The sequence below is a fragment of the Labrus mixtus genome, chromosome 4, assembly GCF_963584025.1.
Source record: "Labrus mixtus chromosome 4, fLabMix1.1, whole genome shotgun sequence".
NCBI classification, from domain to species: domain Eukaryota; kingdom Metazoa; phylum Chordata; class Actinopteri; order Labriformes; family Labridae; genus Labrus; species Labrus mixtus.
This window is the reverse complement of record NC_083615.1, coordinates 9,704,479-9,721,844: the sequence shown is the minus strand read 5'-3', so window position 1 is coordinate 9,721,844 and position 17,366 is coordinate 9,704,479. Positions and strand designations below refer to the sequence as shown.

General features: G+C 41.4%; 2 protein-coding genes across 2 annotated transcripts; both read right to left on the bottom strand.

Annotated features, from left to right (window-relative positions):
• Nucleotides 1-1,977: 1,977 nt before the first annotated feature.
• LOC132972721 (potassium voltage-gated channel subfamily A member 1-like) lies at nt 1,978-9,929 on the bottom strand. The gene is made up of 2 exons (XM_061035761.1): nt 9,367-9,929; nt 1,978-8,716 (listed from the first exon to the last, which is right to left on the bottom strand). Exon 2 carries the CDS (start codon nt 8,430-8,432, stop codon nt 6,957-6,959), a length of 1,476 nt encoding a protein of 491 aa, XP_060891744.1. The 5' UTR covers nt 8,433-8,716; nt 9,367-9,929; the 3' UTR covers nt 1,978-6,956.
• A 2,652-nt stretch (nt 9,930-12,581) lies between these two features.
• LOC132972720 (shaker-related potassium channel tsha2-like) lies at nt 12,582-14,636 on the bottom strand. Its single transcript, XM_061035759.1, has one exon. The coding sequence runs from the start codon at nt 14,079-14,081 to the stop codon at nt 12,624-12,626; it is 1,458 nt and encodes a 485-aa protein (XP_060891742.1). The 5' UTR covers nt 14,082-14,636; the 3' UTR covers nt 12,582-12,623.
• Nucleotides 14,637-17,366: the final 2,730 nt, after the last annotated feature.

Below are 17,366 nucleotides of genomic sequence, written 5' to 3'. Positions count from 1 at the left end.
ACACATTTTTGACAATGTAGCTTTAAGAACCACATCACCACTACAGATGATTATGGAGGAGATAGAAGATACATAACAACAAAAGAGAGAGAGAGAGAGAGAGAGAGAGAAAACTATAAAAAGCAGGTGTGATGTCTTGTCCTAAGACTGTGCTCCTTTCTGCACGGTGCTCCATGCTATTACAGTCCAGTGGAGCTTTAGAGCACTCAGGAGAGGGAGAGAGAGGGGGAGAGACAAAGACAGACAGAAAAAGAGAGAGAGAGTATGTGTGAGCAAGAAGAGTGGGACCGGCGCCAGCTCACCCCACCCTTACTGCTGCCTGCAGAGTGAGGAGTGCTGCATTTCCTGAGGGCAATGCAGAGGACAAGGAAGAGGAGGCTTACTACTGTTGAGGTCACCATACAGCAAACATGGAGCAGGGCTGCAGACACAGAGAGCCTGCAGCGGACATAGATACTGAGAGGGACAGAGACACACAGAGATAGTTAGATGGACAGATGGAGAGAGAAAGATCAAGAGGCAGATGAGCTGCAGCATTCAGCGTGAGGCTACTGCGGTCCAATGTTCTCAACAAATCCTCAGCTTCACACCGTCAGAGGACAGATGTGGGAATGAATCATTTTCCCACCCAAAACAAGCAGCGCCCACTCATTTCAGTTAAAATGTCTTCCATGGCTTGTAACCAAGCTATGATTGGATGTGTTTGGTTGATCATTGTTGTTGGGTTACTGCCATTGACAGCTTCACTTGGTTCATTATATAAAAAAAAAAAATACCCCTTCATGATGAGGTTGTATTTCTTTAGAGTACGATTAAAAAAGGATATTTTGTTGATATTTGGATTGTTAAACCTTAACTTGACTCACTATCTCATATCTGGTCTTGGCAGATTGCTGTTCACCATTCAGTCTGTTTTTGCCCTAGTTTTTCTACCTGTTAAAATGCTTTACACATTTTTCCTGACCACTGATTTCAAGTGCTTCCTCCTGGTGGATTAATCTTTAGTCTGTTTAAATAAAAGAACAAAATTGAAGGCCTACAACTGCTCTCGGTGAAAAAAGACAGGATGGATAAAGCACTATATTTTAAAAAATTATTGATTTGTTTTCTTCATATTAAAATAAAATAAATGTTAAGAGATAACTGACAAAAATGTTGTCATCTGTTTGATTCATTTTCAGAATTTTTTCCAGAATTAGAGTCAGCTCGATTGGTTAGGTACTGTGGACACAAAGAGTCAGAATCAGGTTAACTTTGCTTTCTATGTACAAGTATTAAGAATAAAAAATGAACACCGTATAAACAAGCCTGAATGGGGTAATAGTGCAGTGGAGAGGTTTGTAAATTATTATAAATTATGTTATTTTGTAAAAAGCGAAAATATCAACTTTTCCATGTCAATTTGAAAGTAAAAGTGAGCCAAATGTCTTTAGGTTTTAGAATATTCGTTGGAAAAAACAAACAATTTGAAGGCAACTCTGAAAATCGTGATAGCATTTTTCCAGAGTTTTTGAAGATAATATACAATTTCATCCGAAATAGTCCACACCTCGCAAATGCAATACCTCACGAACGATACCTCAAAGTGTTTTAATCATGTGTCCGCGTGAATAGGAGGGAGAAAGAGTGAGAACATTTTAGAAGAGCTCTTCAGGCCCTTAAGGTGTGGAACAATGTGCTGGGAATGACAGAGGTAAGCGGGGCTCTCCTGGGACAAGAGGATTAGTGTGGAACCATTACCTTCGCCCCGTGAATCACCGCTAATGGCCTCAGTGAGAGGGTGCTGAGGTACAGACGTAAGGACACATTTTGATTGAGACCTCGAGCTCTGTAACAACACATACTGCAGCATATTTCTCCTGTTTAGTGCAGTGCAGAAAGAGCTGTGACAACTTTGCGTACAACATGGTTTTTTGTGTGTAGGTTTTCATGCAGAAATACACTCCCATCCTGAGGCGAAATGAGCAAACACCAGCAGATCCTTAAAAATTTATTGAAGTTAATGTAAGGTGAAATCATAAGTGATAAGAAAAAAATTAATAACCCTTGCATAGATCACAGACCATGCCTTTGTCATCCTCTGACAAACTGAAAACATTGTAGCATAATCCTTGGTGAACACAACATGACAATGACAGCTGGATAAGGTAACACAATCAGAGTTTGGTTTGCTTTTTGGATGAAAAGAAGAGCAGACGAGTTCAACAGTCCTTTTGCATTTTTGCTCCAAAATCTTCCCTACTAGCATTCAAACGTGCATTCTTGAGAGAAAAGACAAACTTGTAGACAATGCACTCCTAACACAATCGAGATTTTCTCATCTTTGGCGAGGAGGTACACAACTTCCCGACCTTTCATCCTGTTCAGTGCCTCCTCAGCAGGCAGAAAGCAGTCCAACACCAAGACCTCTAGCAGACTAGAATGCCTTAAAACTGATGTTGTACAAAGGAGGGTGTGTGGCACAGGCCCTGCTTCGACATGATGGGCATGTTTCCAACAACGCAGTATCACTACAGTCTAGACTGAGATGAGAACAGACAAAAAGTCACTTGAAAGAGTGTTTCAGTCCTAGAATAGAGATAAAGTTTGAGAAACTAGCCCTTATTGTCCTTGCTCACACTCAGAGACTAGTAGGAACAACCTTGATCACCCAACGCAGTCTTCGGGATGAGGTCAGCGCTAAGGTGCTTTTAAGAAATCCAGCAGAGGACCAGTTTCATCCCTACTTCTGAACAGGGCCTTACAGGAAGCCTTGGTGCAGATGAAAGCAAGGGTTTCTTTTTAAAAATGATGCAACCGTTTTATAGTTGATCCGCAGTTTGAAAGGCAAAACTCATGCAGTCGTCCATCGACCATGCAGTTTTTTGCGATTAGTAGGTTTCTGTAGAGATACATTATAGCAATAAGGTTCAGCAGTGGTGAAATGTGAACATGGTGTTTGAATGAATCTTGTTTTTTTGTTTCTTGAAACCAAAGAGACAAACAATATGTTTGTATATTTTAAATAGTACACTTCTTGTTCATATCATTTAGTGTGTAGCAATTGATCAGTATACAGTAGTTTCATTATCATGGCTTGCCAGAGAAATATATTGTCTTTGACATTCCAGTATATGGCATGTTCTTCCTAAGTGTGCCACAAAAAATTAAAAAGAAAACAAAGACACACAGTAAAATAGTTTCATAGGTATTTGCAGTATATAGTGGTTACGTTTCTCTACCTTATTGTAGCTAAATTGCATTTTGTTCTCATGATATTTCATGTTTTTTTTTTTTATTGTTTAATCAGGTTAATGTTGTAATTTTTTTAAGATCTTCTTTCTCATGTTTGCTTGCAGAAGCCTAATAACTAACAGTAAGCTAAACAAATAAATATGTAAAACATTTTAGGCACCTTCTCTGACTTGCTCTCACACAGCTGATCAGTCCAGTGGACTGAAGATAGATCCTCTCTAAGTGCATTATGGGCTTTTCCTTTGGGACTGCCTTATAGGTTTGACTGAACTCTTTGCAGCCTTTGTTCCTGACTGCAAAACAACTCTGGCCTTACCTGCGTGTTTAATGGGGACTGAAGCTATTACAAAGCCTATATTTGAACTTTTCACGGTTTCTCTCGATACAATATCAGCCTCTACATTCGACCATACAACACCCAGCACAGAGGATCACAAACAGCCCTGTTGTGAGTTTTCCGTCAAGTGATTGCAGTTTCTTTGACATTCAAAATAGATTTGTTTTCCTATTTTATTTTCTTATTACAAAAAAAGCATCTAAGAAACAGGTTATCTGTTATTCTATTGCTGTTAAGAATGCATGTCTCTTTTGGGTAATGGAATGCATAGCACCATCCATAAATGTCCCCACAGCAAGACTAGCAACAGCACTGCTAACATGAAGGGCATCATTCATATTTTCTACATCTCACTTTTCTGCTTTTTCAGGAGATGTTGCCAACATCTATTTTCAAGCATCGGTTTTTTTTTAGAAACGTGTGATAAAAGCTAACTTTTTTTCCTGATAGCTGCATTTAAGAGACTACTATAATTTCCTTCTTTCATCCTATAATATAATGTGTTGTATGGGGTAATATTGGTGTCCACCTCGATGAGAAACGCTATACAAATTGAAAATCCCTGACACAAATATGTATCTTTTTTTGCGCTCATGATAAGTTACTAACGTCCAAAAAGGCTCCATTATATTTTCACCTCGCCAGAGTCAGACACTCTTCAGCAGTACAGTACAAAGATCAGTTTCAAATAATAACAGAACCCTAAACTAACCAACCAGCCACCAATAACAAAACAGTAACAAGAATTAAAGAATGGAAAAAGGCTCGTTCAAAACAATTAAAGGCTTGCTTTAGCTAATGCTTCAAATAACATGTGATGGGGACATAACAACAGTAGTCCTGTACTAGCATCACAAAGGATAGCCGTTGCACCAACAGAAAAGACTATGAAATTCAAGTAGCACTGCAGTGAAGCTTATGTTTTAAACAAGATCTTGTCAGACGAGTGATATATAAAAAAAGAGTGTACAGTACAGTATAGTACAAAGTCTTCCCATTATTGTGTTGCATGTTGATGGATGTACAGTAGCTTTGAGATTTTCAAATAGCCACTACAATTTGTCCCAATCTATCTGCAGTAAGCCTCTCTGGAACAATATGCTCAGAAACAATGCACTATTGTGAAAAAAATAAATCTCACAAGCAGAAAAAAAAAAAATGAATTTCAAGCAACAGAAAAAAATGATTGTGCAAAAAGACGGGCAGCACTTAGCTGTGCATCATAATGCCCACGGGTTTCAAGATGACATGATTTAAAACTCTAACATCTCTACTGTCTTATACACATGGACATGTGTTTGTTGAGACACATTCAGGTGTGTTTCTGTGACACAACAGTTACTTAAATACCATTGTGTCAAAGAAACGAACATATAAAACAGTCAATCTCATCCTGTCAGGAGAGTCAAACAATCTGTACAATGAATGTTCTGATTGTGCGTAGCTTTAAGTGAAAGAAAGGAGCGGGATTGTGATATTCTATATGCCCTAAGTGCTTGTGTAAAGGCTATGCTTTGGGACTCTCACATTCAATGTTGCATGACTGCAGTTTACACTTAAGGTTCCATTTTGCATTATGGTATAGGAAGCCCTGCATTGAAGCTTGCAGCTCTGCAGCAAGTTTGCAATGACCTCACTGAGGTAGAGACCCTGAAAGGATGCGCGGTGCATGAACAAAAAAAAACAACATAAGTAAATTATATTTCAAACCTATGGATATTCCCTTTTAAATTGGATTGGTAAACATGCAGAGTACAATACATTGCTGCTTAAGGGCATAATTAAGTGCGTGACGGCATGAAAACTGGGTTGTGCATAACAGCCATGGATCATCTTATTTTTTTAACTTTTTTTTTTTTTTACCCATTCACCTACTGTTTCAACCTTGCTCACCTGGCATCATTAACATCAAAACCAACAGTGTATCAACACGAGAACAGAAGGTAAACCAGCTCTTCTCAACCTCACAAATCCCACTGTACACAGAGGCACTTTCACTGGTCCTGTTGGTGAAAGGGATAAAGGCACTAGCAACTAATGTCACAATAATTCTCTGTAATATTAAGTGAAATTTGGTATTGATCCATTTTTTTGTGTGGATCCTAAACCAATACGTACTCAATTTTGTTGGGGGAAATGGAAGCATGACTAATGATGTGTTAACTTTTCCTGTTCAAAGAAGGTCCATGCACTGCTTCTATTGACTTAGTACTGTAATTTCTGCTTATTATGATTATATGCATTTTTGATAATATTTATTCAGTTTCTTCGACTACTCTTAAATTAGAAACTCTGCATCCTCAAGTTGGGTTTGGATATATTTTTCATCGCAATTCAGAAACATCCAGAATTTGATTTCCTTAGTTTCCCTGACAATAGGACACAGCAGAGTGCCTGAATTGCAACAAGCTGTATAATCATGTCATGCATTAAATAGACCAGGATACAAAAGTACCTTAGTCGATAGACCATAATGCAGGATACTTTTTTCATGCTATGATCTCATTTATGTACTGTTCCCTTAAGATTTAACATTCAATTTCTATACTTCTAAATGATTAGCATTTCAAATTAAAAACGCATCCAGTGCACTCAGAATGAAAACTGATGAGAAAGGGGGGATGGAGGCAGGTATCTAAAACAACATCCTTTCCATTGTGTGAGATATGTCTCATGCATGCTGATATCAAAATGGAAAGTCTCTAATCATGCTCGTGTGAAGCTCACTTTATCATTGTGCTGTGTTGCGTCTAAAGGGCATGGCATTGAATCACTTGGTGATATCACAATTACAGCATCTGCTGGAAAACAGCAGCATTGCGGATGTCTGTGAAGCGTGTAGATCACCATCTGTTTACATCCAAACAAGAGAGATCAGTCTTCCTCCTATAAGGTGCTTTGCTGAATAGTAGATCCTTCATAGGGAGCCAGGAGAGCGATGAGGGGGGGGGGGGAGCAGGGGTCACCTAACTTCTTGGCGCTTACCACTTGGCTGCAGATGCTTGCATGTCTCTGCAGACTTTTTATGGTGCAATGTGCAACTTGCTGAAATGTTATCTGTACTCCATGCATAAGATTTTAATTATCACACCCTCTTCTGATAAGACAGTGCATACTCTGTGTCCTCCAGGGAGTGTATATGCGTAATAATTAATGTTCTCTTTTTGACGTAGCTATATATTTGTAGGATCATAATAATTAATTATTCTATCTACCTGTCATATACTCTAAGAGCTTAGCTTTTCTGATTCCTTCCTATGTAGCTGAGCATAGTTGTAGGCCTAATGCCATAGAGTGCTTTGGAGAGGTAAATGAAGCATTCCTAACTGATGGTCTACTCCACGTATGACAGTTCCAATGAGATCCCAAAGTTTCTAACTAGTTTCTAAACATCTGTTAGCAGCTTGCTTTTATTTACACAGTTCTGGTTGGCTATAGTGCAATTTCCAGTTCTGAGGTTTGCCTCCCTAAAGTTGTCGATGCTATTGTTTATGTCTCCATCAATCTCCATGTACTCTGATTTGCTGACGGTGGATGAACTACGGCGGCTGGAGTTGGTTTCAGATGGGATGTTGGGATTGCTGACGTTGAGGAGCTGGGCCTGCTCTTCTCCCTCTGTCTCCCTGTGGTAGAAGTAGTTGAAGTTGGACACAATAACAGGCACTGGGAGTGCAATTGTCAACACTCCAGCAATGGCGCACAAAGATCCTACAATCTTGCCTCCTATAGTGACCGGTACCATGTCCCCATAGCCCACAGTTGTCATAGACACCACAGCCCACCAAAATGCATCTGGGATGCTGCCAAAGTAGGAGTCTGGCTCCTCTGCCTCGGCAAAGAAGACAGCGCTGGAGAACAAGATGACTCCAATAAACAGAAAGAAGATCAGCAATCCAAGCTCTCGCATACTGGCCTTGAGGGTCTGTCCCAAAATCTGCAGTCCTTTGGAGTGTCGTGACAGCTTGAAGATCCTGAACACCCTGACCAGACGGATCACCCTGAGAATGGCCAGAGATGTTGCCTGCTCACCCACTCCCTCTTTTTCTGGGTCTTCAGCCAGCTCAGTGCCGAGTGTTATGAAGTATGGGATGATAGCCACTATGTCGATCATGTTCATCATGTTCTTGAAGAAGGCTGGCTTGCTTGGGCACGCAAGAAAGCGAACAATCAACTCAAAAGAGAACCAGATTATACAGAGTGTCTCAATGACGAAGAAGGGGTCAGTGAGGATATTTGGCTTGTAATAAACAGTAGTATTTCCAACTGTCACCATGCGGCCCATTGGGTCCTCTTTTAGTTGAGGTAAAGTCTCTAAACAAAATATGACTATTGAAATCAGGATCACCATCACAGACACTATGGCAACCCCTCTCGCAGTGCTTGAGCTCTCTGGATGCTCAAAGAGCAGCCAAATCTGACGCTGAAACTCTTTCTCAGGTAGAGGACGCTCTTCCTCCCTGATGAAACCCTCATCTTCACGAAACTTCTCCATGGCGTCCACTCCCAGCTCATAAAATTTGATTTCTTCTGAAAACATATCCAAAGGGACATTAACTGGTCTTCTCAGCCGCCCCCCAGACTGGTAGTAGTAGAGAATGGCATCGAAACTGGGACGGTTTCTGTCAAAGAAGTACTCGTTTCTCAGGGGGTCAAAGTACCGCATCCGTTTTTTAGGGTTGCCCAGCAACGTTTCTGGGAACTGGGAGAGAGTTTTCAACTGTGTCTCAAACCGGAGACCAGCTATGTTGATGACCACCCTTTCACAACATTCATGGTCATTGTTGTCTGGGGGGTAGGTGTCCTGAGGGTGGCCAGGGACAGCCGAGGCCTCATCCATGTTATCTCCTGCTACCACTGTCATTTTGGAAGGAGGAGGAGGAGGAGGAGGAGGAGGAGGTGGTGGTGGAAGAGGAAGAGGAAGAGGAAGAGGAGCTTTGTTGGGATGTTGATAAGTCTGACTAAGCAGGCATTCAGGTTGAGGGAAATTTTCCTCTCCTCAGCTTCCCACACCCCTTAAATTGTTGGAGACGTCCCCAGATTTGAGGGGGGCTGGCTGGCTGCTTTGCCTCAGTGCGGCTCCACTGCAGTTCTCGCTGACTTGACCATTGCTGCTCTCCGATGCATCTGCTGTTGTTACTGCTGCCTCTGTCACCCAGAGAGGGAGAGGAGGAGGAGGAGAGAGAGAGAGAGAGAGAGAGAGAGAGACAGAGAGGAGGAAATAATGGGATCAAACAGCCAAGAAATGTGATGGCTCAGCATTTTCTGCAGATTATTTATTTATTTACTTCCCTCAGCCTTCAATTAGTGCTGTTTTCCAGCAGTGAATGTTAAAACCAACATCCCAATTGGGTATTTCTGCAACGTTTCTTTAAAATAAGAATAAACAACCATTTTGTAGTGCCAAATAGTAAGTGTATGATGATCTTCTGATACTACATGGGATAACCACACTAAAGTCCTAAAGTGATTTCCCTGTATCTCTATAACACTCCTGATGTTTCTGTGCAGATGTTTACCTCCCATTTAACATAACTGTGTGGTTCTGTGTCTTAAAGGTGCATGGCAGTGATCCATCCTATGGCACTCCAGCCTGAGTTATGATATGACGCATAGCATTTGATACTGATACCAAATCATGTTTCTACATGCACACAGTCTATTGGCCCACTGCATGGCAAAATATAATACATACATCTGCGAAATAGAGAAGTAATGCAGTAATTGTCCACAGCTGCTTTTAAACGAATGACCGATATGCATTGCATATTGCATAAGTCAGCGTCTTCGAGGCTTACCGTGAGTTACTCTTGCAGGTCTTGAATGCGTCTTATCCTTGAGTAAAATCATCCAACAGCAGGGCACCAGTGGGTGTCATGAGGCAACTTTACATTGCAGTAAAAAACACAGAAATCCCTAGCCTTACTGTGCTCATCGCCATTCTGACTGAAGTGTCCTCAGATCTAAACATCTTCGCGCAAGATGAGATGAAACAGGACCAAAAACATGAGAGTGTAATGTGGAAGCCTGAGCTGGAAAAGCTTCAGCTCCGGGACTTCCTCACGCGGCAGCACGTTGGTGTGAGCAGCTTACAGTATACTGCAGGAGAAATCTTGCGCTGCAATTCAGGAGGGGGAGATACAGTACGGGGCAATAAGCGAGCTCCTGGCATTTCAAGACATCACTGCATCAGCAGGAATCTGCCGCTTTCTGTGAGTAGACAAGATGACGCGCAGAATGTGTTTTAGCGTGACTCGGAAAGCGGAATAAAAAAAACAAAAGCTATGTCAGAGACATTCGAGTGCAGCAGCGTGGTCCAAATGTTTTCTCCACAACGTCAAGCAAGTTTTGCTGTGTATTTTACACGCAAGTGCAGCGAAGGTATGGGAATGAGAATGGGAGGGGGGGGTGGGGGATGGGGCGGAGGAGGAGGAGGAGGAGGAGTTGGAGGGTTTCGACGCAATGCAGACCGGCTCTACTAAAGCACACCGCCAGAAGTTCTCCATACACCACAAAAACAAGAGCGCTCGTGTGCCAGCACTGGCGCAATCACACTGCAAAGAAGGACAGTGGGTAACAAGAACCTTAAATTCACCATTTAGGACATTCGAGACATCTGTATGCAGAAAACGAGCCTATCAAAAATATGAAAGACTTAATCACACTTTCGTCCCATACAGGATTAAGGAGTGTTAAACAAGCGTTAGTTGGAAGTGACAAACAGAACACAATCTCTACATCACTTAAGACCAGATTTGATTTATTATCTGAAGCATCTTTGATAGTGTGAAATCAGAACGATTATCTCCCTCTCGGCTGTGAAAGATCACATCATGGGAAGCTTGTTATTCCCACATCCAATTTATAATGCTTTATTCTGACAAAGTTATAATATGTTTGGTCTACACGTATTGCTTGATATGGCTGCAGGAGCCAACATACAATTGCAGGGATTTCTGGCATTAAAAAGGCTCTGCAGATGGAGGATCAAATTCAGCACCAAGGACAGCGCAGGTGATTGATTTACCTCATAAAAACTACAGAACAAACATCGAAAGTAATCCACCCATTGATATAAAGTAATGTCAGAAATTAGCAAATAAAAAAAAACACTATTGGTCATTTGCGTACCATAAGTGCCTGTATGTATGTGTTTGTGTGCGTCTCAGGGCCCAAAAACAGACATGGGGCAGAACTGTAGTGACTCAAAATGACTATTTCTACGACTTTCTCAAACACACACAATCAACACAAAGTCAGGTCATCAGTATTCTTTCTAATTTGTTAAAACGAGCAACACATACAAAACATCCCATTTCATTTATCACCGTGGCATTTTATTAAGTTAATTGGGTTCGCGGCAGGACAGCCCAATGTCTGGTTCTGCGCCTTTTTCAGTCATTCAGCACCAAAAGTGATAGAGTGGATTGAGTTAATGAATGAGCAGGGATTTTAAGTTCTTACACAAATGATTAACATGGTTTGCTTCCTGTGAGTCTGATCTAAGTGAAAACTAGCGAGTGGTGTGTTTACTAATTCATAATTTATTTATAAAAAATATTTAAGTTCACATACATGTTTAAATTAGAAAAATAAATATTTTATTACATTAATTCACAATGAATCCTTGTCATGCAGACATTGCATAATGTTCAAAGCTATATTACAGCAAGCTGCAAATAAAAGACACATGAAGTTGCCATTCCCACTTCACATAATAAGCTGCATAAGAAAAGAGAAACGTCAGATTAACCATAACTCAGTATACACAAGGCTTTTATACAAAGAAAGTGTGGTCATCATAAACCCTGCATATAAGAATGTTGTTTGATTTTCTACTCATGACACACACAATGTCCACCAAGGCGACTTTCACATTCCTTAAGTCTCTGTAAGCTACAACGCTGGCAGTGCATATATGTTAGAAAATGATCAAATATTTTGTCGAAAAAAAGGCAATCCCACACTTGTATTTTGTCACAAAAAAAGGAACAAGCTTGCCTTAATCTTCTGCCTCCTGCAAGTTAGCAGAAAACAAAACTCACTATATTAACATTAAGGGGTCAGAGAAAGTAGCCAGGCTGCTGCTGAGCTTATAGATAACAACCACAAGCATCCGGATCAGTCAGAGACCCTGATCACTGGGGATACTGTCTAAACCAGTCATGGCAGCTGTAAAAAAGTGCATAGTATCAAGTTTAAGTATTAATGTGAGCAGTTTTCTGCAGGATGATATATTATCCACAGGGGGGCGCTCAGGGCTCACTTGTTCTGACTACTATGATCAGGTAGATGATGGAGGATGCAGAGTCATTTTACGTAGGATAGTGTTTTCTTTGCTTTGTGCTTTACCGGCCCAATGACTCTAGGATGACAGCGACCAGTGTCCGCAGTGCAACGAGCAAGAAAGACACACAGACAGGCCAGGGCATGTGCAAACCCTCAGTCTAACTGACTCTTGTGAGACACAGAGATTAATATCTTGGTTTATGTGTCTCGTTAATGTCTTCGGCTGGACCTCATTGTGTGCGCTTTGACGCACGGCTTACCTGTCCTCTGATTTAACTCAAAGCTTTGGCACTATGAGAATAGGCAACACGGATTATGCTGATTATTTTAAGACTCTAACTTATCTCTCTTTTTTTTTACTTTAGTTGTTTTGATTTCCATCAACAAATTAAACAGTTGGATGTCATATGACTCAAGTACAGGCCTACAGATTATGGTATGCCAAATGCACCTTGTGTTTGAACAAATGTTTCAACTGTAAGGACTCCCTTGTATGATGCTTAAAGTCACAGTTCCCCACCTATTTACTTTTGTTTTTTTACATAAAGCCCCTACATGAGAGAGTAAACTTTTTGTTTTGTTTTGTTTTTGTTTTTACAGAGGAATGTCTTTTCTCCTAAAATTGCAGGCCAGGGGATCAAACGTGGTCACGGTGGGGGTTAAAATCGTATCTGAGGGTGCATGTTTGTAAACCAACGCCTTAACTGCTAAATCCGACCTGGAGGAGCCTGACTTGTATGTCCACAAAGTATCCAAATGGCTGCATTTATACATCAGTTAGTTTCCCTGTGTATTTTTCCGCTTGGTTTACGTTTGGATTTGTCAAAGTTTCCAAGTCGTCGCTTCCCTGGTACGACTCAGTTTTGGAGAGCGACTGGCTACTTTGGTTTGAACCACGCTCACCAAAGGTGATCTGAAGCTGCTGCTGCACCTGCTCCTGTGGCTGTCCGCAGGTCACGTGCACGTACTGTACATTTTCATCCTGCTCATTCTCTCTGTGGTAGAAATAATTGAAATTTGAAACAATAACAGGGACAGGTAGCGCTATGGTAAGCACTCCGGCAATAGCGCACAAAGATCCAACGAATTTGCCTCCTATGGTGGAGGGACACATGTCTCCATATCCAACAGTGGTCATCGTCACCACAGCCCACCAAAACGCATCAGGAATACTTGAAAATCCAGACTCGGGGTCATCTGCTTCCGCGAAATAAACTGAACTGGAGAATAAAACGACTCCAATAATCAGGAAGAATATTAACAGTCCCAACTCCCTGAGGCTCGCGTGAAGTGTTTGGCCGAGAATCTGGAGACCCTTGGAGTGTCTGGAAAGTTTAAATATCCTGAAAACTCGGACCAGGCGGATGACCCTCAGGATGGCCAAAGACGCCGCTTGCTGACTGCTGCCCTGATGCTCCGCCAGATCGAGGCCCAGGGTGATAAAATAGGGAGCTATGGCCACAACATCGATCAGGTTCATGATGTTTTTAAAGAAAGCTGCTTTACTGGGACATGAGAGAAACCTCATGGTGAATTCAAAAGAGAACCACACAATGCAAAGTGTCTCCACCATGAAAAACGGGTCTGTGAACGGACTGGGCTCTTTGCCGTGCGCACTCGCATTGGCGGGATTGTCTTGTACTGCAGGGACGTCTCTAAACTCTGGTAAGGTCTCCAAACAGAATATGATAATTGATATTAAGATGACCATGACAGAGACAATGGCTATTATCCGTGCTGGTCCTGAGCTCTCAGGATACTCGAACAGGAGCCAAAACTGGCGCTGAAACTCGTTATTGGGCAGCGGGCGGTCGTCTTCCTTCGTCAGGCCCTCGTCATCTCGGAACAGTTCAATGACCCCTTCCTCAAGTTCGTAAAATTTGATTTCCTCCAGGAAAATATCCACAGGAACACTAACGGGCCGCCGTAGCCGCCCTCCCGACTGGTAATAATAGAGGATGGCGTCAAAGCTCGGCCTGTTCCTGTCAAAGAAGTATTCATTTCTCAGCGGGTCAAAGAAGCGAATCCTTTTACGCGGATCCCCCAAAAGCGTAGTCGGGAACCTGGAAAGGGTCTTTAATTGCGTCTCAAAACGCAGCCCCGATATGTTGACGACCACCCTCTCGCTGCACTCCTGGTCCGCTGGTTCCAGGTCAATAGCTTCTTGCAACAAAGGAGTAATGACCACTGTCTCATCGTGGTTCTCTTGGGACACCACGGTCATCTTTTTTACCCCTAGGAGGGTAAAACCGTCACTCACCCCCTCGGTGCCTTCCTCTTGCCCTTTTGTCTGTGCGTCCTCCCAACTCCTTTCTCATGCAGCCGTCCAAGACAAGAAAAGTCCCCCCTGTTTGATTTGCTGTTGTCCTGAATCCGTCTCCTGTCGTTGATTTACAGCGTCCTTTTTCAGATTAGAGCCTCTGAACTGTCAACTTTCAATGGTGCGGACAGATCCCCACTTGCATGCGCTATACCGATGGCTATGGCTATCATATTCACACCATTTTAAACTCCAAAGCCCTGCCCAAGTTGGAAGACCAGATGACACTTGCTGTTGCTGCTGCTGTCCCTCTCACATTCACTCTACACTTGAGCAGTGCAGGGATGTCAGAAAAAATATGCAGCCCTACATATGTCATTGTTTTAATGTTAATCCCTTTTGTAACTAACTCACATCCGAGTCCTCAGGCTTGTTTTGTTGGGGAGCAAGGTCCGACAAGTTTCCCAGATCAAAAGTCAGCTTAGAAATGGAGTCTCTCCTGCAGGACCCTCATTCATGAAATCATGGGGCTATTCTTGTCACAAGGGAAACCTCCAGGACCCAGCCCCGTGTCTACTTCGGGTCACAGCCCACAGTTTAAGAAATAGGGAGTACAAACACAGGTGAAAAATAGACCGAAGTTTGTTAAGTGTATGGTGACTTTATTTTTTCCTGCAGCTACATTTTAAATTGGTCTTGAAATAAATAAGGGGAAATATCCTGGATGTCTGTGGCACTGAGTCTTTTATAACCATGGGACCATCCTGGACCAAGCCAGTGGAAACTGCTGTCTTGACTGACATTTGAGTAGCCAGAGTGTCTTCAGGGAGCAACAGCCAAAATAACAGTCACCGTTCAGAGCACTAAAAGGGCTCAATTGTACAAGTTGGAACATGGGGACCCCCGGAAGCCAAGCGACACAGCCTTTGGGGTCACTGAGATACTGAGCAATTACTTCAGGTCTAATTAGTTAGTCCTTATCAGTCCCTGCAAGTCCTTTACAGTCTGGATAAAAACAGAGCAATTCTATCCAACCCCAGTTCAACGTCTACTTCCTTTCACGTACAGTTAGAAAATTCATAAATCCTGTGGAATGAAAAGATTTGGTCTCAGGGAAGTTATAGCTCAGTTTTGTCCTCCTATATTGCCTGACTTAATCACTTATGTCAGTCACACAGACACAGGAGCACAACAATAATAGCACAGAGGTGCTAATCACTGTTGCTGAAACCAACCTGGATGGTTGGATTATTACAGTAATACCTACCTTAGTAGTTGTTAATGTTTTGCAGGTGTAACATGCCATACCAAACTTTTAATGTCAGAGAGGGTTTTTTTTTCTTGCAGTCAGGTTAACAAGCTAGGGTTCTCAGAGGGGCGCCATTTTTTTTTGCCTTTCCATTACTGGACATAGTGTTAGATTTCAGCGTCAGATGTCAGTGTGAGGACACCGTGCCGCCTGCTGCTAATGTGTTAGCATATAGCGTTCACCAAATGACTGTCTGGGTCAAGCCAAGGTGTCAGGCCTTGACCATATCCAAGGCAACAAACAATAACAAACAAGCTGAAGAATGGACACATGACTTTTATTTATGGGTACAACAAAAAAAAAAAGAAACCTCAGAGAATTTTTAGCTCAACTAGATATGTTGACATCTATTGTAACCTCATGTCACATTTAGAATTCATCAAAATGTATTTGTTCTCTGTTTTTTTCTCGTATTGTGAGGTCCAAAACCTTATTTCAGGTCATTATTTTTTACATATCCTTATTATTCTAATGTTTTCAAATGAACGCTATACTCTGCTCCCATGTTGGGTTTTCTTGGTATAGTTTAGATTGTTGATATGTAGAGAGAGAGAGAGATGCATATATGTGAATACTTAACAGTGACTGCATGTAATGAGACATGTCAAAAGCCTGCAGGGTGCATGAACGCTGACAGGGGGAACGTCCCATTGTTATGAATGGCTTGTCCTATGAATGCAGGAGACCCCCATAGTAACATGATACTGAGGATCCACTCAAAACAAGAAAAGGTCTGCTTTTCTTTTTTTTCTCCACAACAACAATTATCAATGAATGGGTAAGGAGCTAAGTGATCCCTAAAACGATATTATCAGAATTCATAGTGATTGTATGCCGGAAACAACATTGAACAAAAAGCATTCATTATGACAGAAAAAAATATTGATAATTGTGACTTAATTTCATAAAAATGATAGAAAAGCAGTGCTAAGATACTATGAAACAGAATTTATGGTTTTTTTTTATAATTTCTTTCTAACAACAAATGTTGATGTTTGTTAGTTTTTAAAAAAGATTTTCACTTGATCTTCTGAGGCCTATTTTTTGTCAAGTGTAGACAGAATGACTTTCCTTCCTAACCTAAAACAGACGTGAGGTAATCATAGTAGCAACTTGTGTGAGTGACTCCCCTTGGCTTTCCTTTTCTTAGACCCCAGGCCAAGAATTTACAAAGTGTGTGCTTATGTGTGTATTTCAGTAAGTGTTTATCTGAAGCTGCTATTAGCACGATTGGTGAATGAACACATGTGCATATCATGTTTATGTATGAGAGAGTGTGTTATAAATTGAAAGAGGTGTTTTTAGAAGGTCAGCCATGCTAGTCAACAGCTCCTTCAAATTACATCATTCTAGTTCCAACCACTCTGCTGGAAATGAAATAGGAGGGCATTTGACCCAGTCTGACGTGTGCTCTGTAAGGGCGGTGATGACAGCGTCTCAGACACTGGAATGAGTCTATAAAGGTAGAGCTAAATCTGGGGAAGCCTCTGATTTGTGCTTCTCAACCTAGATCTTAAGGCTGGTAATAATTAAGTGATTTCACATAACATGTTACCAAAGCAAAACGTAGGACTGAAATGGGAAAATGCTCAAAAAGCAGTGTTTCATTTATGTTTTCTGTACAGCCAGGTTAAAGGTGAGTTGGCAAAATATATTCTACGGTACCATTATACAATATTAATCTTGTCTGCAACCATAGATCTTACTGTGGGCATCTGTAAGGATGTGAAGATGTTGAATTTTTACAATTTCTTAATTCAACATGATGACATGCTTTGATTCAGCAGGAATTTGAATGGCTGGATTAGATCAAAACAGAAAGGAGTGCCTGGTTATTTAAGAATTAAAAAGGATCCTTTATCAAAATAATGTCCGTAATGGCACTGTGGTCAGGAGAGAGGAAGATTAGGCAAATAAATCTGTCTATGACTTTTTTTAAA